The sequence below is a fragment of the Pristis pectinata genome, chromosome 21 (genome assembly GCF_009764475.1).
Source record: "Pristis pectinata isolate sPriPec2 chromosome 21, sPriPec2.1.pri, whole genome shotgun sequence".
Lineage (NCBI taxonomy): Eukaryota > Metazoa > Chordata > Chondrichthyes > Rhinopristiformes > Pristidae > Pristis > Pristis pectinata.
The window spans coordinates 37,455,637-37,476,796 of NC_067425.1; the positions used below are offsets into that span (position 1 = coordinate 37,455,637).

Consider the following 21,160-nt stretch of genomic DNA (forward strand, 5'->3'; position numbering starts at 1 on the left):
TTTTCCGCAGGGTTGGAGTCCCCAGTCCTCCCTGGCAGAAGCTGGGGAGCAAGATGCAAAGTGCCTCTTGCTGTGCTGAACACATCAGAGTTCTGCCGCTTTACTCGGTGGTGAGACCGGCAGTGGAGGGGGAAGTCAGTTACACTGGCATCCAACCTCCAGCTGCCCTGGTCGTCTGCATCAACGGAACAGCCTGTGTACCTTGTGTTGATTTGACTTGGGTGGATTCCACACAGGAAGATACTGTCCACTGACCCTGATGATTCTCTTCATTACTTTATGTCGTATTTAACTGCCTTGTTCCCAAGGACATTTTGCATTTAATGTAAGGGGACAAGGAAGTGAAAGGGGAATGGGAGAGGAGTGAAAGTGGGATGGGAGGTTTTAAAGGAGAGACGAGCGACGTACGTTGGGAGAGAATGGAGGGAGAATTACTTGTACACTGTGACCTTCAGGATGTCCCAAAGCACTTCTGAGGTGTACTCACTGTTGTAATGTAGGAAGTCACCTCTAAACATGAGGGAAAGTGTGGTAAAATAGTGGTTTCACTAACTTGTTTTGGTTTCAGTCTGGTGAATGGTGGTGGACCTGCTCTAATGTCAACACTTTCCTGAGATGAACAACCCAAACCTGAACACTGTCCCAAATGAGCTTTGACCAGCTTCCTGGAACTGCTGACATGCTGGGGATTTGTATTTTAAACCATTCATGAACCCATGTCCATTTCCTAACTGCCTTACTTCAAATTGCTTTTTGCAACAGTGATCCTCCTTTCAATTACGTATATTTGAACCTTAAAACCTCATGTTCCCAGTTTTGCTTCTCCATTTACGTTGTGTTCCCACTCCTGTGTTTAAAGTGTTACCTCACTCATTGCAAGTTGCAGTCAGCATTTGTTTCACTTGTGCTTCACCCGGGTTCCCTTGCCAAAAAACAATGTCCTCGGTTCATTGGCACACATGGCTTAATCTGAATGTTGTTTTGCTTCTAGACACTGCCTGGAGTTTGACCACTGCCTGTCGATGCACAAGTGGTTCTTTTCTCTCATTTCTCTGCCTGTTGCCCCCCAGCCATCTGTTCCCTGAGTGTTGACAAGAAGAAGCAGTACTGGTAAAGGGCTTTTCTTTAAAGAAAATCTGGCCATAGTTAATTTTGACATTCAATTAAAACTGTGAATGTAAGTGACTGGACGTATAAACTGAATTGGCTTTTGGCAATGTCCTATACGGCAGGCTGGTCTGGAAGGTTAGATCACATGGGATCTGGGGTGAGCTAACTAATTGGATACTAAGTTGGCTTGGTGGTAGGAGTCGGAGGGGTATTTTTCCGATTGGAGGCCCGTGACCAGTGGTGTGCCGCAGGGATCTGTGCCGGGTCCTCTGCTGTTTGTCATCTATATCAACAATTTGGTGACATGGTTAGTCTGTGGATGACACCAAAATTGGTGGTATAGTGGACAGTAAAGGTTGCCTAAGGTTGCAACATGATCTAGATCAACTGGGAAAGTGGGCCAAGGAATGGGAGATGGAATTTAATTGGGACAAGTTTGAAGTGTTGTGTTTTAGTCAGTGAAACCAGGGTAGGACTTGCACAGTAAATGTCGGGGCACTGGAGTTTGTTGTAGAACAAAGGTGCCAAGAGGTACTGGTACATAGTTCCCTGAAAGTAGTGACAGAGGCTGACAAGGCTGGTGAAGAAGTTGTTTGACAGGCTTGCCTTCATCGGTCAGGGCACTGAGTACAAGAGCTGGGATGTCATGTTACAACTGTATGAGACGCTGGTGAGACCACACTTGCAGTATTGTGTGCCCTTCTGGTCATCCAGCCAAAGGAAGGATTGGATGAAGCTGAAAAGGGTGCAGAAAAGATTCACGAGGATGTTACTGGGTCAGGACAGCTTGGGTGACAAGGATAGGCTGGGACTGTTTTCCCTGGAGCGAAGGAGATGCTTTAGAGAGGTTTAAAAGATAAGATTTCTTTATTAGTCACATGTACATCGAAACTCACAATGAAATGCATCTTTTGTGTAGACTGTTCAAGGGGCAGCCCGCAAGTGTCGCCACGCTTCTGGCGCCAACATAGCATGCCCACAACTTCCTAACCCGTATGCCTTTGGAGTGTGGGAGGAAACCAGAGCACCTGGAGGAAACCCACGCAGATCATGAGGGGCATAGATAAGGTGAATGGTTGCAGTCTTTTTCCCAGAGTAGGGCAGTCTAAAACTAGCGGCATAGAGTTATGGTGAGAGGGGAAGGATTTAAGGGGCCTGAGAGGTAACTTTTTCCACACACGGTGGTGGGTGTATGGAACGAGCTGCCAGAGGAAGTGGTAAAGGCGGGTACAATTACAATGTTTCAAAGGCACTTGGACGGGTACATGGACAGGAAAAGTTTAGAGGGATATGGGCCAAACGCAGGTACATGGGAGTAGCTCAGGTATGTACCTTGGTTGGCGTGGGCCCTTTCACCAGTTTCCTAGACAATACATTCCTTAAACACCATGTCTAACAAGTTAAAAGTTATTTTCACATTGCTGTTTGTGGGAACTTGCTGTGTGCACAATGTGTTCCCTGCTAACAGTGACAATGGTTGAGAAATGCTTTCAAAGTTCTGTGTCTATGATGGGCTTGAAATATCCTTTTTTTTAATATAGTTGTATGTGCTTGATTTATTAGGCCCATGTGCAGAGAAAATTTACAAGGATGTTGCCAGGACTTGTGGACCTGAGTTATAGGGAAATGTTGAATAGGTTAGGGCTTTATTCCCTGGAGCGCAGGAGAATGAGGGGAGATCTTATAGAGGTATACAAAATTATGAGGGGTATAGATAGGGTGAATACATGCAGGCTTTTTCCCCTCTGGTTGGGTGAGACTAGAACTAGAGGGTTTAGGGTGAAAGGTGAAATATTTAAGGGGAATCTGAGGGAACTTCTTCACTGAGAGGGTGGTGCGAGTGTGGAACGAGCTGCCAGCAGAAGGTGGTGGATGCGGGTTCGATTGTAGCATTTAAGAGAAGTTTGGATAGGTGTATAGATGAGAGAGAGATGGACGGCTACGGTCTGGGTGCAGGTAGATGGGACCAGGTAGAAAACCAGGCCGGCATGGACTAGATGGGCTGAAGGGCCTATTTCTGTGCTGCAGTGCTCTATGACTGCCCAAGACATAAAGGACACTGGTAAAACTGAGGTCAATGGGAAAGAGCGCAGAGAAGATTTAAGAGGACGTTGCCAGGACTAGAGGTCCTGAATTACAGGGAGAGGTCGGCCAGGCTAGGACTTTATTCTTTGGAATGTAAGAGAATGAGGGGCGACCTTCTAGAAGTGTTTAGAATTATGAGAGGCAGAGATGAGGTGGATGGTAACAGTCTTTTCCCCAGGGTAGGGGAGTCCAAAACTAGGGGGCAAAGGTTTTGGGTGAGAGGGACCTGAGGGGCAACTTCTTCACGCAGAGGGGGTGAATATAAGGCATGAGCTGCCAGGGGAAGTGGAGATGCCAGAGACTGTAGATGCTGGAATCTGGAGCAGCAAACACTCTGCTGGAGGAACTCAGCGGGTCGAGCAGCATCTGTGGGAGGAACTGTCAACGTTTTGGGTCGACACCCTGCATCAGGACTGAGAGTGGAGGGGTGAGATGGCCAGCAAGGAGAGAAGGGGAGTGGCAAGAAAGGATTCCGAGGCCATTGGGGTGGGGGGTGTGTAAGCTGACAGCAGGAAGTGCCAGGTAGGGGAGGTGAGCGGGGGTGGAGTTGGAAGACAGTGGCACTTGGACAGGTATGTGGAGGGGCGGGGCTTGGAGAGAGAGGGGCTGAATGCAGGGAATTGGGACTGGCTGGGTGGGCACCGTTGGCATGGACCAGTTGGGCCGAAGGGCCTGTATCCGTGCTGTATTGCTGTACGATGATTTTTGGCATATGCTGCTTTTTTGATTTACACTGTCCAAACGTGGTATGGATTTGCCCAGCATTAGGGTGCTGTGGCATTTACATACTCTTTTTAAAAACTTTTATTTTCTGCTTTATTCTTGTCTATTGTCTCCCATTTTATTACTTTTTAAGGCCTTCCTTGCTGCTTTCTAATATTTGCACAGCATTCTGGCTTGGTATTGTTTCCATTGTCATTCAATTTGATACTATTAATTTCTTTCAGTTTTCTGTGGATAGTCACTCTTTGCGCAGTGTCAGATTTTCTCAAGGCTCGGATTCCTTTCGCTTCAATTTTTAATTTGGGCGAACCTTGTTTTGGAAAACTGCAAGTGCTCTGCTCGCCTCTGCAGTGAGTGCAGTGCTGAGGGGCAGCTGCTCTGCTGCTGGTGCCCCGCAGAGGCCGCCGCTCTCACCTCCCACCAGCAGGCGGCGGGGTGGGACGGGGGCGGGACACACCGACAGGGGCCTTCTCTGCCGCCGTCTGATTGGCTGCCGGCGCCGCCATTCAGAGGCTGGTCTCCCCGCACGGCCCCGCCTGCGGAGAGCTGCGATTGGTGAGTTGGTTGGCGGCGCGGCTGTTGAATGGCTGAGGGAGGCGTCCGTCAGGCCGGGGCGGTGCCTGGTGCCGGCCGGTGTGTGAGCGCGGCTGCCCGGCCCGGCCCGGACGATGCAGTCGCTGCTGGCCTGCGGCCGGCTGCTGGCCCGGGCGCTGCTGGGGAGCGGCGTCCGGCGGACCCACAGGCGGGAGTACCGGCTCCTCACCGTCGGCTGCGGCTTCGGCAAAGACCGCGGCAAGGGTCTGGGCTACGGGGACGACGCCTGTTTCGTGGCCAGTCACAGGCTGGCGGACGTGCTGGGTAAGGCCGGGAGCCCTCCCGTGGGGTGCCCCCCCTCCCTCCGGTCCCCCGCCCACCCACACCCCTTCCCCCACCCCCTCCGGTCCCCCCCCACCCACACCCCTTCCCCCACCCCCTCCGGTCCCCCCCCACCCACACCCCTTCCCCCACCCCCTCCGGTCCCCCCCCACCCACACCCCTTCCCCCACCCCCTCCGGTCCCCCCCCCACCCACACCCCTTCCCCCATCCCCTCCGGTCCCACCCCACCCACACCCCTTCCCCCATCCCCTCCAGTCCCAGCCACACCCCTTCCCCTCCCCCTTCCCCCACCCCCTCCGGTCCCCCCCCCACCCACACCCCTTCCCCCACCCCCTCCGGTCACCCCCCCCCCCCCAACACCCCTTCCCCTCCCCCCACCCCCTCCGGTCCCCCCCCCACTCACACCCCTCCCCCACCCCCTCCGGTCCCCCCCCCACTCACACCCCTTCCCCCACCCCCTCCGGTCACCCCCCCCACACCCCTTCCCCTCCCCCTTCCCCCACCCCCTCCGGTCCCCCCCCCACTCACACCCCTTCCCCCATCCCCTCCGGTCCCCCCCCCCCACCCACACCCCTTCCCCCATCCCCTCCGGTCCCCCCCCCCACCCACACCTCTTCCCCTCCCCCTTCCCCCACCCCCTCCTGTCCCCCCCCCCCCACTCACACCCCTTCCCCTCCTCCTTCCCCCACCCCCTCCGGTCCCCACCCACACCCCTTCCCCTCCCCCTTTTCCCACCCTCCAGTCTCCCCCCACCCCTTCACCCTCTGGTCTCCCCCCACCCACAACCCTTGCCCTCCTCCAGCCCCCACCTCCACTTCCCACCGCCTCCTCTTCCCCTCCCCTCACCGGTTCTCATCAGCCACCAATACCCCCTCCTGCTCCCACCTGGTCTAACCCCATCCCCAGAATCCCTGCTTCCCTCCCTCCCACACCTCCATCCCTCTGTACTCCTCCACCTCCCCCCCAACACTCTTCCAACTTCCCAGTTCCCCTACTGCCCTCTTCCATTCTCCTGATAATGAACCGTACACCCTCCTCTTTGCTTCTGCCCATCACCATTCCCCACTGATCCCTCACTTGCTCTCCCTCCTTCCTGGTTGGCTGTCACCTCCCCCACCTGTCTTTCACTTCCCTGATTTGATCCTGTCTGCGGTGAAACCAAAACTCTCCGCCTGTTGATGTCAGTGACCTTCAGCCAGTCACCTTAGAATGAAGCCAAGGGCAGACTGAAGGCTCAGGGCTAAATGAGAACTGATAGTTTAAGCACAACTTTCCTCCTTTTCAATTCTATCATTTGAGAAATAAATCCTGTGCTTATTTTGCTTTCAATGGTTTATTGACTTGATGTTACTGTAGGTTATTTGTTTGTCATGTTTTGTTCATATTTTCCATAAATATAATAAATGACTGAATCCAAGTCTTTGAGTACTGAATTAAGTACTGAAAATCCAAGGATCCAATAAAAAAGAGAAAATAAATTAGTTTTTGTTTTCTTAAAAGTATTCAGTTAATCAGCCTGAAAGCCAATCAATGCTAGAAGCCCAATGATCCACATTCTGGAGTTTTGAAAGAGATCCCTTTGGAAATAGTGGATGATTTAGTTATCTTCAAAAGTTGCATAGATCCTGGAGATTGGAGGTTAGCAAATGTGACTGCACTGTTTCAGAAAGAGAACGAGAAAGCGAAATGACTGACTTGTCAGTGGTAGGGAAAGTGAAACTGTAATGATGGATGTAATGTTGAGACACTTGGAAAATAACAATATGATTGAGAAGAGTCACCATGGATTTATGAAGGGAATATCATGTTTGACTAATCCATTGATCTTTGACAATCTTATTGTAACTGTAACTCTGTGTTCACACTTCTGCTGTAATCTTTCACACACCTCACTGAAGAGTATTCAGAGATTACTTCCGTCAGAATCAGGTTTATTATCACCATCTTATATGGCATTAAATTTGTTGTTCTGTGGCAGCAGTACAGTGCAAAGACAAATCACTACAAATTACAAAATAAATAGTGCAAATAAAAGGAATAATGAGGTAGTATTCATGAACTGTTCACAAATCTGATGGTGGAAGGGGAGGGGACTGTTCCTGAATCACCTTTGAGGAAGGGATTTCGAAAGACTTGCAATCCTCAGAAAATTTTACATCTTTGACTTAAGTGGGTAACCCCTTATTTTGAAACACTGACCCCAGCTCTAGATTCTCCCACAAGAGAAAACATTGTCCACACAGCCACCTCTGTCAAGGACCTTCAGCACTGAGAGTTGATTAACGGAGAGAAAACAAAGGAGGAATAAGTCAGTGCTCCTCGGGTTGGCAGTCTGTGATCGGTGGTGTAGCAGGTGCTAGGGCCCTAACTACTTGGAAGTGATTTGGCTGAGCGAATCCAATATAATGTGTCCAAGGCTGCTGATGGCAGTGGGAACGTGAGTGATGGTAAGGATGCAAGGGGCTTGCAAGAGAAGGACCTTATGGAGATTATGCATTGGGTAGAAAAAAACAAACACTTTTTCAAATGCTAATAGACCCGTAATGTTGACGTTCAGAGGGCCCAGGTGTCCTTGGATACAGGTCACTGGAAGCTGCCATGAAGTTGCAGCTATGAAGGAAAGTGGCATTTTGGCTTTTATTGATTTGAGTAGAAGTGAAAATGTACTGCAATTCAGTGGGGACTTGGTGAAATCACACCTGGAGTACTGTGTGCAGTTTTGGTTCCCTTACCTAAAAAAGGATGCACTTGCCTTTGGTATGGTGAATCTTTGCCACACTCCTTGGTGTCTGGGATGGTGGGTCTGTCTAATCAGGAGAAATGGAGCAGGATAGGTCGTTATCCACTGGAATTTGGAAAAATGTGTGGTGACCTGATTGAAATGCCCAATGTTCCTCGCGGGGTTGACGGAATAGATGCAGGGAGGATTGAGGGGTTTAGAAGAGGGATCTCCATCTCAAAATAAGAGGTACTGCCATTTCGGAATGAAATGTAGTGGAATTGTCTATCCATGGGGACTGTGGAGGCGCGATCATTTATTGCATTCAGACAGAGATCGGTGGCCATGAAGGGAATTGACAGATCTTGGGTTAGTGGATGAAGTAGGAGATCGACGTTAAATGGCGGAGCAGGCTTCAGGCTTGCGACCTGCTCTTGCTGCTGCTGTTTCACAGACGTAATTGGCTATTGATTTTGACAATGGTTAGGTTTACTTCGAAATTGTTAATTATCCCTGTAGGGTACTGTTTTATCTTGATAATTTTTCTAAGTTTCTCATCATCAGCCTGATATTTTTGACACTCTTCTTGATCTTGCCTCAATGCCTGGCAGTCAGCACAAGGTAAAGTGAATGAGAACTTCTCAACCCAAGATGTCAACTGAATAATCTTGTTGATTGAAGAGTAAAGAGTCTGAACTTCCAAATGTACTTGCTGTACCAAAGTTCCAGGCTCTCAAATCAGATACTTATTTTTATTTCTTCTCATGTCTTCTTACAACGTGGAATGAGGCCATTCAGCCCATTGAGTCTGTGGTGGCTCTGAGCATTCCACCATTCCCATTCTTCCACTAATTTCTCATACGTTCCTCCAATTCCCTCCTGCTGCCAACCTGCTTTAGGGGCAGTTTACAGTGGCACGTCCACAGGATGTGGGAGGAACCTGGAGCATCCCACAGTCACTGGGAGCCCCAGTAGTCTGCATTTGACCTACTTAACATTGCCTGTTGCTTCACTGTGCTGCCCACTCTTGTACGTAAATATGAGAGTGCTTGCCCAGCCTCTGCTGTCTGCATCTCACCCAGTGCTTTGTTTTCAAGAGGATACTCTGGCTGACAGTTGCACCTTCCCTCCCAGTACTGATGGTGTCCAATCCTGCTATACTTGCATAAAAATCAGAAACTGCAGATGCTGCAAATCTGAAATGAAACCAGAAACTGTGGAAACACTGAGCAGGTCAGGCAGTGTCTGTGGAAGGAGAAACCGTTACTATTTTGGGTCCTGGGCCTTTGATGAAGACGGTGGCTGAGTGTTTCCAGCATTTTCTGTTTTTATACTTGTCTGCTCTTCATGTAGCTCCATTGTTCCCCCGCTCCAGGGATGAATGAATCTTAAATTTCATACCTGTATGGTTGAATCACTAACATTGCCAATTTAACCCACATGTACTGATTGCCTTGCCATTTTCTTATGGGCCTGTAGCTGCTTGTTCTCATCTGTCCTACTCTGCAGTGTTTAGGATGTTTGTCATGGTAATACTCCACCTTTGAAACAGGTTTGGTTTTGAGGCTAGAGACCCGAGCAAGTAACGTCTCTGGAGCTGGGTGCTGCACTGAGTGAGCTGAGGTGTTAAACCAAGGTCCCACACTAATCCCATAGGGGAATGTTCAAGATTCTATGGCACTGGTTCATGAAAGAGCAGGGGATCCGTCCCTGGTGGAGTGTCTGATTTAGACTTGGATCAGCATTACAAAGAACAAATTAACCAGGCATTGTCACTTGTTTGTATTTCTTGCTGTCTGCAAATTGATTCCCATCAATGACTGCACTTCAAAAGTACAGAATTGACTGTAAACACTTGTGCAATTATTGTATTTCACCACATCCTTTCCCACCCATTATTCCTAGTTTTGAAGCCTTATTGACAGTGCTATTTCTCCACCAAGACACTGAGATTAAATCTCTGATTAAGACATTGCACAGATGCATCTGAACCAATCTGTGGATGCTGCCTGCCCTGCTGAGTTTGTGCTGCTCCAGATTCCAGCATCTGCAGCTTCTGGCCTCAATTTCTGGACATGCCATGGTCTTTATTTCCTGATTACTTTCCAGCTGCTGTACACCAGGTTGAGCAATCCTGGGCTCCCGGCTGCAATGTAGAGGAAGCTATCAATTATCAAGTCAGACACACGAGATTCTGTAGATGCTGGAATCTGGAGCATCATACACAAAGTGCTGGAGGGACTCAGCAGGTCAGGCAGCATCTATGGAGGGAAATAAACAGCTGACGTTTTGGGTCAAGACCCTTTATCAGCACTGGAAAGGAAGAGGGCAGGAGTCAGAATAAGAAGGTCAGGGGAAGAGGAGGAGCACAGACTGGCAGGTGACAGGTGAGTCCAGGTGAGGGGGGAAGGTGGGAGGGGGAGATGCAAGAAGCTGAGAGGCAGAAGAGGTAAAGGGCTAAAGGAGGAGGAATCTGGTAGGAGAGGGCAGTAGACCGTGGAATAAAGGAAAGGTGGGGAATAGATGGGCAGGTCATGAGGGTGAGGGAGGGGAAAGAGTAGGGATGAGGGGGCCACAGAAATGAGGGAAGACGGGGGGGGCGGGTGAGGGAAAAAAGGGGTGGGAAGGGTTACTGGAAGTTCGAGAAATCGATGTTGAGGCCGTCAGGTTGGAGGCTCCCAAGGTGGGATATGAGGTGTTGTTCCTCCAACCTGCAGCTGGCCTCAACGTGGCAGTAGAGGAGGCCATGGATAGACATGTCAGTGTGGGAGTGGGATGTGGAATTGAAGTGGGTGGCCACCGGGGGGTCCTGGCTGCTGCAGCGGACAGAGTGAAGGTGCTCAAATTAAGTCAGCTCTGGTTACAAATTTCTGTTTGTTCCCCTAACCTCAGTCTTTCAACAACTCGTGCTGCATTGTACAACAATTAGGATTCTGACCATCATCACTTTGTCCTTCTTGCAGGTAGCAAGCACCTAGAACAGTACAGCACAGGATCAGGCCCTTCGGCCCACGATGCCAAATTAAACCAAACGTCTCTGCCTGTACATGATCCATATCCCTCCATTCCCTGCACATTTACGTGTCTGTCTGAAAGTCCCTTAAACGCCTCTATTGTATCTGGTTCCTCCACCACCACCCCTGGCAGCCCGTTCCAGGCACTCACCACTCTCTGTGTGTAAAAATGAACTTGCCCCACACATCCCTTTAAACTTTCCCCCTCTCACCTTAAATGCATGCCGTCTAGTGTTTGATATTTCTACCCCAGGGATAAAGATTCTGACTGTCTACCCTATCTATGCCTATCATTACTGTATAAACTTGTATCACGTCTCCCCTCAGCCTCTGCTCCAGAGAGAACAACTCCAGTCTGTCCATCCTCTCCTTTAAGCTCATGCCCTCTAATCCCAGCAGCATCCTAGTTAGCCTCTTCTGTACCTTTTACAAAGCCTTCACATCCTTTCTCTAATGGGGCGACCAGAATGGCACACAGTACTCCAAATGCAGTGAAACCAAAGTTTTATACAGCTACAACATGAGTTCCTTACTCTTGTACTCAAATACATAAAACGTTCTAGGTTGGACCATGGTCTCCTCTCTGACCTTGTTTCTCCCCACCATGGTCTCCTCTCTGACCTTGTTTCTCCCCACCATGGTCTCCTCTCTGACCTTGTTTCTCCCCACCATGGTCTCCTCTCTGACCTTGTTTCTCCCCACCATGGTACACCATTCTGGATACTGTTTGCGGGGCGATGATGGGTCTGTGGCACCAGGACTGCCTCTAAGGCTCAGCAGGGAAGGGTGGAGCAGACAAGACTAGTAATAGGGGGCAGGTCAGACTTCCTTCAGCCACAGGAGGGATCCCAGGATGGTGTGTTGCCTTCCTGGTGCCAGGGTTGAGGACGTCACTGAGTGGTTGCAGAACATTCAAGGGCAACAACGAGCAGCCAGAAATTGTTGTGCACATTAGAACAAATGACATGGGTACAGAAAGAGATGACGTCCTGTAGAGGTGACCTGTACAAGAGGGATGGGTTGCACCTGATCTGGAGGGGGACCAACACCTTGGTGGGCAGATTAGTGCTGCTAGGGAGGGTTTAAACTAGATTTGTGGGGGGGGGGGGGGGGGGGGGAAGGGTGGGATCCAAAGCAGCAGCGAGGCAGATGGGAGGTTGGAAGTTAATACAGAAGTGAACGGGAACCAAAGCACGAGGTCAGAAAGTGGAGGGGCTCAGGGGACGGTAGATGTCGTGACCAGTAAGTCTGGAAGGAAGTTCAGGCAGGAGCAGGATAATAGACATAATGGGATGGACGGGATGAAGAGTGTTTATTTTAATGCTAGGAGTATTAAGGATAAGGAAGGTAAACTTAGAGCATGGATCAATACACAGGAGTATGTTGTTGTGGCCATTACAGAGGCCTAATAAAGAGGGGTGTAAAAGAAGATTTGGGGGGGGGGGGAGTTGCACTATTAATCAGGGACAATCACTTCTGCACTCAGGGGACATAATGGAGGGTTCATTCACTGAGTCTATATGGGTGGAACTCAAAAATAAGAACGGAGCAATCACTCTGGGATTATACTACAGACCTCCTGATAGCCACTGGGAGATTGAGGAACAGATATGCAGATAGATTAGGGGAAGCTGTAAAAACAACAGGGTTGTTGTGGGTTCCTTCAATTTCCCCAGTATAGACTGGGACCACCTCAGTGCAAGAGGTTTAGATGGCAGAATTTGTTAGGTGCATCTAGGAGGGTTTCTTAAATCAGTATGTAGATAGTCTGACAAGAGGTGGGGCTGTACTAGACATGGTGTTGGGAAATAAATGAGCCTGGCCAGGTGACTGACCTTTCAGTGAGGGAACATTTAGGAAACAGTGATCACAACTCCCTAAGTTTTAAGATGGCTATGAATAAAGATAAGAATAGACCTTGTGGGAAAGTATTAAATTAGGGGAGGACAAATTACAAGAGTATTAGGCAGGAGACAGGGAGAGTTGATTGGGAACAGCTGTTTTTGGGCAAGTCCACAATGTGGAGGGTGTCTAAAGCCCAACTGCACAGAGTAAAGGACAGAGACGTTCCAGTAAGAAGGAAGGACAAGGATGGCAAGGTAGAAGATGTCAAGAGAGAATTCGAGGAAGGAATTAGGAGAGCTAGGAGGGGACATGATAAGTCCTCGGTAAGTAGGATTAAGGAGAATCCCAAGGCATTCTGTACATACATCAAGAGGATGACTAGGGAGAGGGTAGGACCACTGAAGGATAAAGGAGAAAACATGTATTTGGAGGCGGAGGATGTATTCATCAAGGAGAAGGACGTGCAGGATAGTGAGATCAGTGTGGAGTGTGCTAATGTGCCAGGGCATTTTGAGATGAAGAAAATGGTAGTATTTGGTCTCTTGAAGAATGTTAAGGTGGATGTCCCCAGGGCCTGTGGGATGTACCCCAGGTCATTGAGAGAGGCAAAAGATGAGATTCTTGGAGCTTGACCAAGATCTTTGTGTCCTCAAACCATAGGTGAGATCCTGAAGGACTGGCGAGTAGCTAATGTTGTTTCTTTGACAACATGTTCAAGAAGGGAAATAGGGATAATCCTAGAAACTATAGACATGAATCTTACCTCAGTGGTAGGGAAGCTATTGGAGAGAATTTGTGAGCATTTGGAAAAGTATGGCCTAATGGGACAGTCAGCATGGCTTTTGTCTTACTATATTAGGTTTTTCCAGGAGGTGACGAAGGTGATCAATGAGGGTAGGGCAATGGATGTTGTCTGCATGGATTTTAGAAGGTATTTGACACGGTCCTTCATGGTGGGCTCATCCTGAAGATTAAGATGCATGGGATCCATGTGGCAGTAGTTTTACCTGAGTGTTAAAGTTCATGGGTTCAATCCCCATGCAAACAGCTCAGTGCAATACTGCTTGGGAGTGCTGTACTTTTGGAGGCACTTTCTGTTGGGTGAGATATTGAACGTAGGTTATTGAAGGTAAGTGGTTAGACATTCCTGGTGGAGATGGTCATTTCCTGGCATTTTTGTGGTGCAAATGTTACTTCGTCATACAGCATGGAAACAGGCCCTTTGGCCCAACTGGTCCATGCCTATCAAGATCCCCATCTAAGGTAGTCCCATTTCCCACTTGGCCCATTTCCTCTAAACCTTTTCTATCCATGTAACCTATCCAAGTACCTTATAAATGTTGTTAATGTACCTGTCTCAACCACTCCTCTGGCAGCTCGTTCCATATCCTCACCACCCTCTGGGTGAAAAAGTTACCCCTCAGGTTTCTATTAAATCTCTGCCCTCTCACCCTAAACCTATGTCCTCTAGTTCTTGATTCCCCAACACTGGGGAAAAGATTGTGCACATTCTCCCTATCTGTACCTCTCATGATGCAGCTTTATATGATCACCTCTCATTCTATATTCCAATGAAAACAGTCCCAACTGCTCTCCATACTTCAGTCCCTCCATAACTTGCCACCTTTCAGCTCATTGCCTGAATGTTGTTAGAGTCTCGTTGCATGTAGGCATGAGCTGCTTCATTTTGTAGGGAACTGCAAATGGAATTTAACGTTACAGTCATCGGCAAACATCCCCACTCTTGACCTCATGATAGAAGAAAGATCATTGATGAAGCAGCTCGAGATAGCTGGGCCTAACACGAGGTCCTGAGGGACTCATGCAGTGATAGCCTGGGGTAGGGATGATTGAGCTCCAACACGATGCCTTGATGTCAAAGGCAGTCACTCTCTTCCCACCTCTGGAGTTCAGCTCTTTGGTCCATATTTAAACTAAGGCGGTGATGAGGTTTGGAGCCAGGTTGTTCTGGTGCAACCCAAGTGGGGTATTGGTGCACAGTGTGCTGGTGAGTAAGTGCTTCCTAATAGCTCTGCCTAGGACAACACCCAGCTCTTCGCTGATGTTTGAGAGGAGACTGATTGGGTAGTAATTAAGCCAGATTTATTCTGCTTTTAGTGAATAGGACACATCTTTGGAAATTGTTAATATTATCGGATAAATGCCAATGCTATCAATGTCCTGGAGAATCTTGGCTAGAGGCATAGCTTGTTTTGCAGTGCAGGTCATCAGTACTACAGCAGGGATGTTGTTCCATCCCACAGACTTTGCTGTATTCAGTTCTCTCAGCTATTTCCTGATTCTATGTCTTGTGAATAGAATTGGCTGAAGTCTTGCTTCTGTGATGGTGGGGGTCGCAGGAGGAAGCCTGAGATGGATCATCCGTTCAACACTACCTGCTGAGCACCTAGTCTTTAGCACTCGCATGCTGTGCTCTGCTGTTCTTGAAGCTGGAAATGTTTGTGAGAGCCCCCTCCAAGCTTTTGAATTGTTCACCACCATTTCACTATCAGATGTGTCAGGACTACAGAGCTTTGATTTAATGTGAGATCACTTTGCTCTGTTGAATGCTGTTTGGCACACACGGTGCTGTTGGAACTTCACTAGATTGATCCCTGCCTGTTTCTGCTTCCTTTTGTACTTACTGAATAAAAGCTTGATAATGGTAGAGTGTGGGATATATTAATCCTTAAGTCACAAAATGTGGTTGTGTATGTTTCTGCTGTTGCTGATGGTCCACAGTGCCTCTTGAATGTCCCATTTTGAGTTGCCAGATCTGTTTTGAATCGGTCTGATTTAGTCCTGTGTGAAATTGGCACTTTATATCCACTGGATACCTCTGTCAATGCAGATGTGTTAGCAGTACAGTGAATTGAGAGCATTCGTCAATATGTTTGGTTGAACAGATACACTGACACATTTGGTGTATAAATTAAAATATTTCACTATAAAATCTTGTTTACAAAATGAAAGGATCATATTTGGCTGGCAAGATGAAACAGAAAAAGTTAGAAAATGCCTACATTTGAGTTGTCTGCCGTTTTTAAAATGTTAGGGAATGAGAACCCATATTTTTTAAAGTAAATTTCCAGTGCTAAACAGTCTGTTTGGCAGTCCACCATACTATTAAAAATTCACTTACTTAATTGATACACTGATGTTTTTTGGCATGTGTAATGGTTAATTAGGAAGTGTAGCAATTGGCATCTTGGTGTATTTTCTCAGTGAGATACTGATGTAGGGAAACCTGTGAAAGAGAAGGGAAATTGGACAGCACATTGCTAATCTCCGAACGTATGTAACCCAGTGTAGGCAGGTGCTGAAGTTATTGCAAATTACTCCATGATAATGAGCTCCAAGGCTCTCATCATTGTAATTAACAGTCTGGGCCTTTGTTATAAAAAGCTTTAGAAAAGTAGAAGAGTGTTACAGCACAATCTGAAAGGGAATTTACCTCTCTACAAGGTGCGTGTTGTTGCATAGTCCTATTTATTCACGTACCTTTGCTCCTGATGTTGCTGGTACTGGTTTTGTTGAAGTTTATGGAGCTGAGATCTTGTTAACTATTCTGCAGGTACTTAGCTGTGTGCTAAACATTCTAAAAATATCTTCTGTTGGCCTTAATCTCATTGCCTTATTAGCAGCAAATTTTAGCATTTACATGGTTGCATGAATTGCATGAAATTCTCAAAGCAATAGTGAAAGTCCCACTGGGGACGGCGGAGACAAGTAAAGCTGTAAAGATTGGAGCCTCAATAGATGGGGGACGGACAGGAGATTCTGTGGTTGCGAATGAAACGCTGGGATGGTATGTTGCCTCCCAGATGCTAGGGTCAAGGATGTCTCTGAGCAGTTACAGAACACTCTCAAGGGGAGGGTGAGCAGCCAGAGGTAGTTGTACACATTGGCAGTAAAGTCATGGGTACAAAAAGGTCCTGCAGAGTGAATATAGGGTGTTATGCAGAAGGTAAAAGGCTGGATCTCAAGGGTTGTAATCTTAGTCCTGAGGCAGGCTTTCGACCTGAAATGTCGACAATTCCTTTCCTCCCAAAGAGGCTGCTCAACCCGCTGAGTTCTTCCAGCAGATTGATGTGGACAAGGTCTGAAGTGAGCACTTTTCCAAGGAGAGAACGTGGAGGATAATGAGACCAGTGTGGAGCATGATAATATACTGGGCATGTTGAGATAAAGAAAGGGGTTATGTTGGGTTTCTTGAAGAACGTTAAAGTAGATAAGTTCCCAGGGCTTGATGCGATAAACCCCAGGTTATTGAGAGAGGCAAGAGTTAAGATTGCTGGGACCTTGACCAAGATCTTTGTGTCCTCACTAGCCACAGGCGAGGTCCCGGAGGACTGGCGCGTGGCTAATGTTGTTCCTTTGTTCAAGAACGGATATGGGGATAATCCTGGAAATTGTAAACCGGTGAGTCTCTGGTTGGGGTCCAAGTCTGTAGCTCCCTGAAAGTGGCCGCACAAGTCAATAGGTTGGTAGACAAGGTGTATGGCATGCTAGCCTTTATTAGTTGAGGCATTGAGTTCAGGAGTCAGGAAGTTATGTTGCGGCTTGATGAAACACTGGTTAGGCCATACCTGGAGTTGTGATTCACTTTTGGTCTTCCATTATAAGAAGGATGTGGAGACTTTGAAGAGCATGCATAAAAGGTTCACCAGGATGCTGACTGAATTAGAGGGCTTGTGCTGAGGAGAGGTTGGACAAACTTGGGTTGTTTTCTCTGGAATGGTGGAGGCTGAGAGAGACTTCATAGAAGTTTCTAAAGTTATGAGAGGCATAGATAGAGTAGACAGCCAGTACCTTTTCCCACGGCTGAAATGTCTGGCACTAGATGAGGGGAAAAGTTCAAAGGTGACGTGTGAGGCAAGTTTTTTTTATATATGCACAGTGATGAGTGCATGAACGTAGAACAGTACGACACTGGGCAGGCCAGTCAGCCCACGATGTTGTGCTGATCTTGATGCCAATTAATATTAAATGTCCTCCTGTCCCTTTATATTCATGTGTCTATCTAAAAGCCTCTTAAACGCCACCACACTGCCTGCTTCCATGACTATCCCTGGTAACCTATTCCAGGCATCTACCACTCTCTGCATAAAGATCTTGCCCCTTATGTTGCCTTTACACTTCCCCCTGCCTAACCTTAAAAAGCATATCCTCTGCTGTTTGACATTTATATCCTGGGGAAAAGATTCTGACTGTCTACTCTATGTCTCTCATAATTTTATAAACCTCTATCAGGTCTCCCCTTAGCTTCCAAAGCTCTAGGGAGAACAACCCAAGTTTGTCTAATCTCTTCTGATAGCTCATACCCTCTAATCCAGGCAGCATCCTGGTAAATCTCTTCTGCATCATCTCCACATCCTTCCCATAATGGGGCGACCAGAACTGCACACAGTGCTCCAAGTGCGGTCTGACTAAAGTTTTATATAGCTGCAGCAAGACTTCCTTACTCTTATACTCAACACCCCTACCAATGAAGGCAAGCATGCCATACACCTTCCTTACCACCTTATCCACTTGTGTAGTCACTTTCAGTGAACAAGGACCTGGACCCCAAGATCCCCCGTACCTCAATGCTATTAAGGGGCCTACTATTAACTGTATACTTCCTTCTTTCATTTGACCTCCCAAAGTACAACACCTCATACTTGCCCGATTAAACTCCATCTGCCACTTCTCTGCCCATATCTGCTAGAGAAACAAAGGACTGCAGATGCTGGAATCTAGATGAAAAACACGATGCTGGAGGAACTCAGCAGGCCAGGCAGCATCCGTGGAGAAAAGCAGGTGGTCAACGTTTCGGGTCAGGACCCTTCTTCAGGACTGAAGATAGGAAAAGGGGAAGCCCGATATATAGGAGGGAAAAGCAGGGCAGTGATAGGTGGATAAAAGAGGGGAGGCGAGGTGGGCACAAGGAGGTGATAGGTAGACGCAGGTAAGAGATAGTGATAGGCAGGTGTGGGGGAGGAGGGGGAGAGCAGATCCACCGGGGGATGGGTCAAAGGTAAGGAGAGAGGGAAAAAAGAGGCTAGTAAAGGGAGGAAGAGAAGAAGCTGGGTGGGTGGGGTGGGGGTGGGGCTTACCTAAGGTGGGAGAATTCACTATTCATGCTGCAAGGTTCCAACTTTGATAGTCCTTTACACTTAGTGTCATCTGCAAACTTTCTAATCCACCCATCTACGTTTTCATCCAAATCATTGATATCTCACAAACAACAGAGGTCCCAGCACTGATCCTTGCAGAGCACCACTGGTCACGGACCTCCAGCCAGAATAACAACCTTCCACCCCTACTCTCTAGCTTCTATGGACAAGCCAGGTCCGAATCCAAATTTGCAATTCACCCTAGATCCCATGCATATTTATCTTCTGAATCAACCTACCATGAGGGACCTTATCAAATGCCTTACTAGCTAACCTCCATGTAGATAACATCCGCTGCCTTACCCTCATCCAGCTCCTTTGTCACCTCCTCAAATAAACTCAGTCAAGTTTGTAAGGCATGAGCTGCCCCACACAAAGCCATGCTGACTGTCCCTAAGCAGGCTATGCCTTTCCAAATATGCATAAATCCTACCCCTCAGTATCCTCTCCAATAGCTTCCCTCCCACTGACATGAGGCTCACTAGCCTATAATTATTCGGATTATCCCTATTTCCTTACTTGAACAAAGGCACAACATTTGCTACTCTCCAGTCCTCCAGGACCTCACCTGTTGCTAGTGAGGACACAAGGATCCTCGTCAAAGCTCCAGCAATCTCCTCATTTCTTTCAATATTCTGGGATATAGGCCATCAGGCTCTGGGGACTTATCCACCTTAATGCTTTTCAGAGGACCCAGCACAACCTCCTCCTTAATCTCAAAATGTCCTAGCACATTAGCATGGCCCATTCTATTTTCACTATCCTCCAATTCTTTATCCTCGGTAAATACCGACACAAAGTACTCATTTAGTAAGTCAGTCACTTGCTCTGATTCTAGCACAAATTCCCTCCTTTATCCTTGAATAGACCTACCGTCTCCTTAGTTATCCTCTTTTCTTAATACAAGTATGAATTGCCTTGGGATTCTCCTTGACCCTGCTTGCCAAGGACATTTCGTGGCCTCTTTTGGCCTTCCTAATCACTTCCTTGAGCACCTTCCTGTTATCTTTATATTCCACAAGGGCCCAGTCTGATCTTAGCTTCCTAAACCTTACATATGCTCCCTTTTCCTCTCTGACTGAATTTAGGACCTCTTGGGCCATCTAATGTTCCCTTACCTTCCCATCCTTGTCCTTGCTCCTTACCAGAACATGCCAATCCTGAACTCTGATCAGCTGGTCTTTAACCAACTCCCACGTCAGACGTGGACTGGTCCGACAGCAGCTTCTCCTAATTAAAGCCCCTTAGCTCCCGTCTTATCCTGTTGAAATTTTCCCTCCCTCAATTTAGTACCTTCCTGCAAGATCCGATCTTATCCTTACTCATAACTATCTTAAAAGTTGTGATCACTATTCCCAAAATGTTCCCCCACTATCAGCTATGTCCCCTGGCCTGGCTTATTTCTCAAAACCAGCTCCAGTATGTTCTCTCCTCTGGTTGGACTCTCCACAGACTGTGTCAAGAACCCCCTTTGGATGCACTGAAGAAATCTCGCTCCATCTCAGCCTCTCAGGAAGTTCCAGTCAATACTGGGGAAGTTGAAGTCCCCACTACGACAACCCTGTTGTTTCTGCCTTGCCTTTGCTGCTCTTCTTAAATAACGGTACAACATTAACCACACTCCAGTCTTCCGGAACTTCACCTGTTGCTTAAAGATGAAGCAAATACCTCTAAGAGCCTCAGCAATTTCCCATGAGGATGTACTCAGTCAGACTCTAGGGATTTATCCATCTCAATATGCTATGAGGCAGCCAATACCACCTCCCTGATAAGTCGTATGTGGTCCAAAACATCATCTCTCATTTCTCTCACTTCTTTAGCATTCATCATTTTCTCCACAGTAAAAACTGATGAGAAATATTCATCAAAAATCTTGCCCATCTCCTGTGGCTCCACACACACAACTATCCTGATCTTTAAGAGGACCTCTTCTCACCCTAACCACTCTTTTACGCTTAATATACTTACAGAATCTCTGGAGGTTTTCCTTGATCCTACCTGCCAGACCCACCTCATACTTTTTTTGCTCTCCTGATTTCCCTCTAAAGTGTTCTTCTACACTCCTTATAGTCATTGAGGGATTCGTTTGTTCTAAACTCAATTATGCTTCCTCCTTTTTCCTGACCAGAGCCTCAATATCTCTTGTCAGCCAGGGTTCCCTAAACTTGCCAGCCTTGCCCCTCACCCTACCAGGAACATGCTGCCCCTGAACTCTTGATATCACACTTTTAAAAGCCTCCCACTTGCCAGTCATCCCTTTACCAGCAAACGGTCTCACCCAGTCGACCTCTGCGAGATCCCACCTGATGCCTCCAAACATGGCCCTGCCCCAGTTTAGGACTTTAACCCGTGGACCAGTCCTATTTTTCTCCATAACTATTTCAAAACTAATAGAATTATGGTCACTGGACCCAAGTGCTCCCTGAATGACGCTTCAGTCACTCGCCTTACCTCATTCCCTAAGAGGAGGTCCAGTGTTGCACCCTCTCCAGTGAAGCAAACTTTCTTGGACACATTTAACAAATTCCACCCTGTCCAAGCCCTTGCACTATAGGTGGCCCAGTCAATATGAGGGAATCGTGATCAGGCCAGCCACAATCTTATTACGTGATGGACCAGTTTGGGTGCT

At 47.7% G+C, this 21,160-nt stretch overlaps 1 protein-coding gene across 1 annotated transcript in view; it reads left to right on the plus strand.

Annotated features, from left to right (window-relative positions):
• Nucleotides 1-4,492: 4,492 nt before the first annotated feature.
• The window catches only part of LOC127581381 (protein phosphatase PTC7 homolog), an 82,407-nt gene continuing 65,739 nt past the window's right edge, over nucleotides 4,493-21,160 (plus strand). The window contains 1 exon segment of the mRNA XM_052035757.1: nucleotides 4,493-4,776. Within this exon segment, the coding sequence (XP_051891717.1) occupies nucleotides 4,587-4,776 (190 nt within the window). The 5' untranslated portion in view covers nucleotides 4,493-4,586.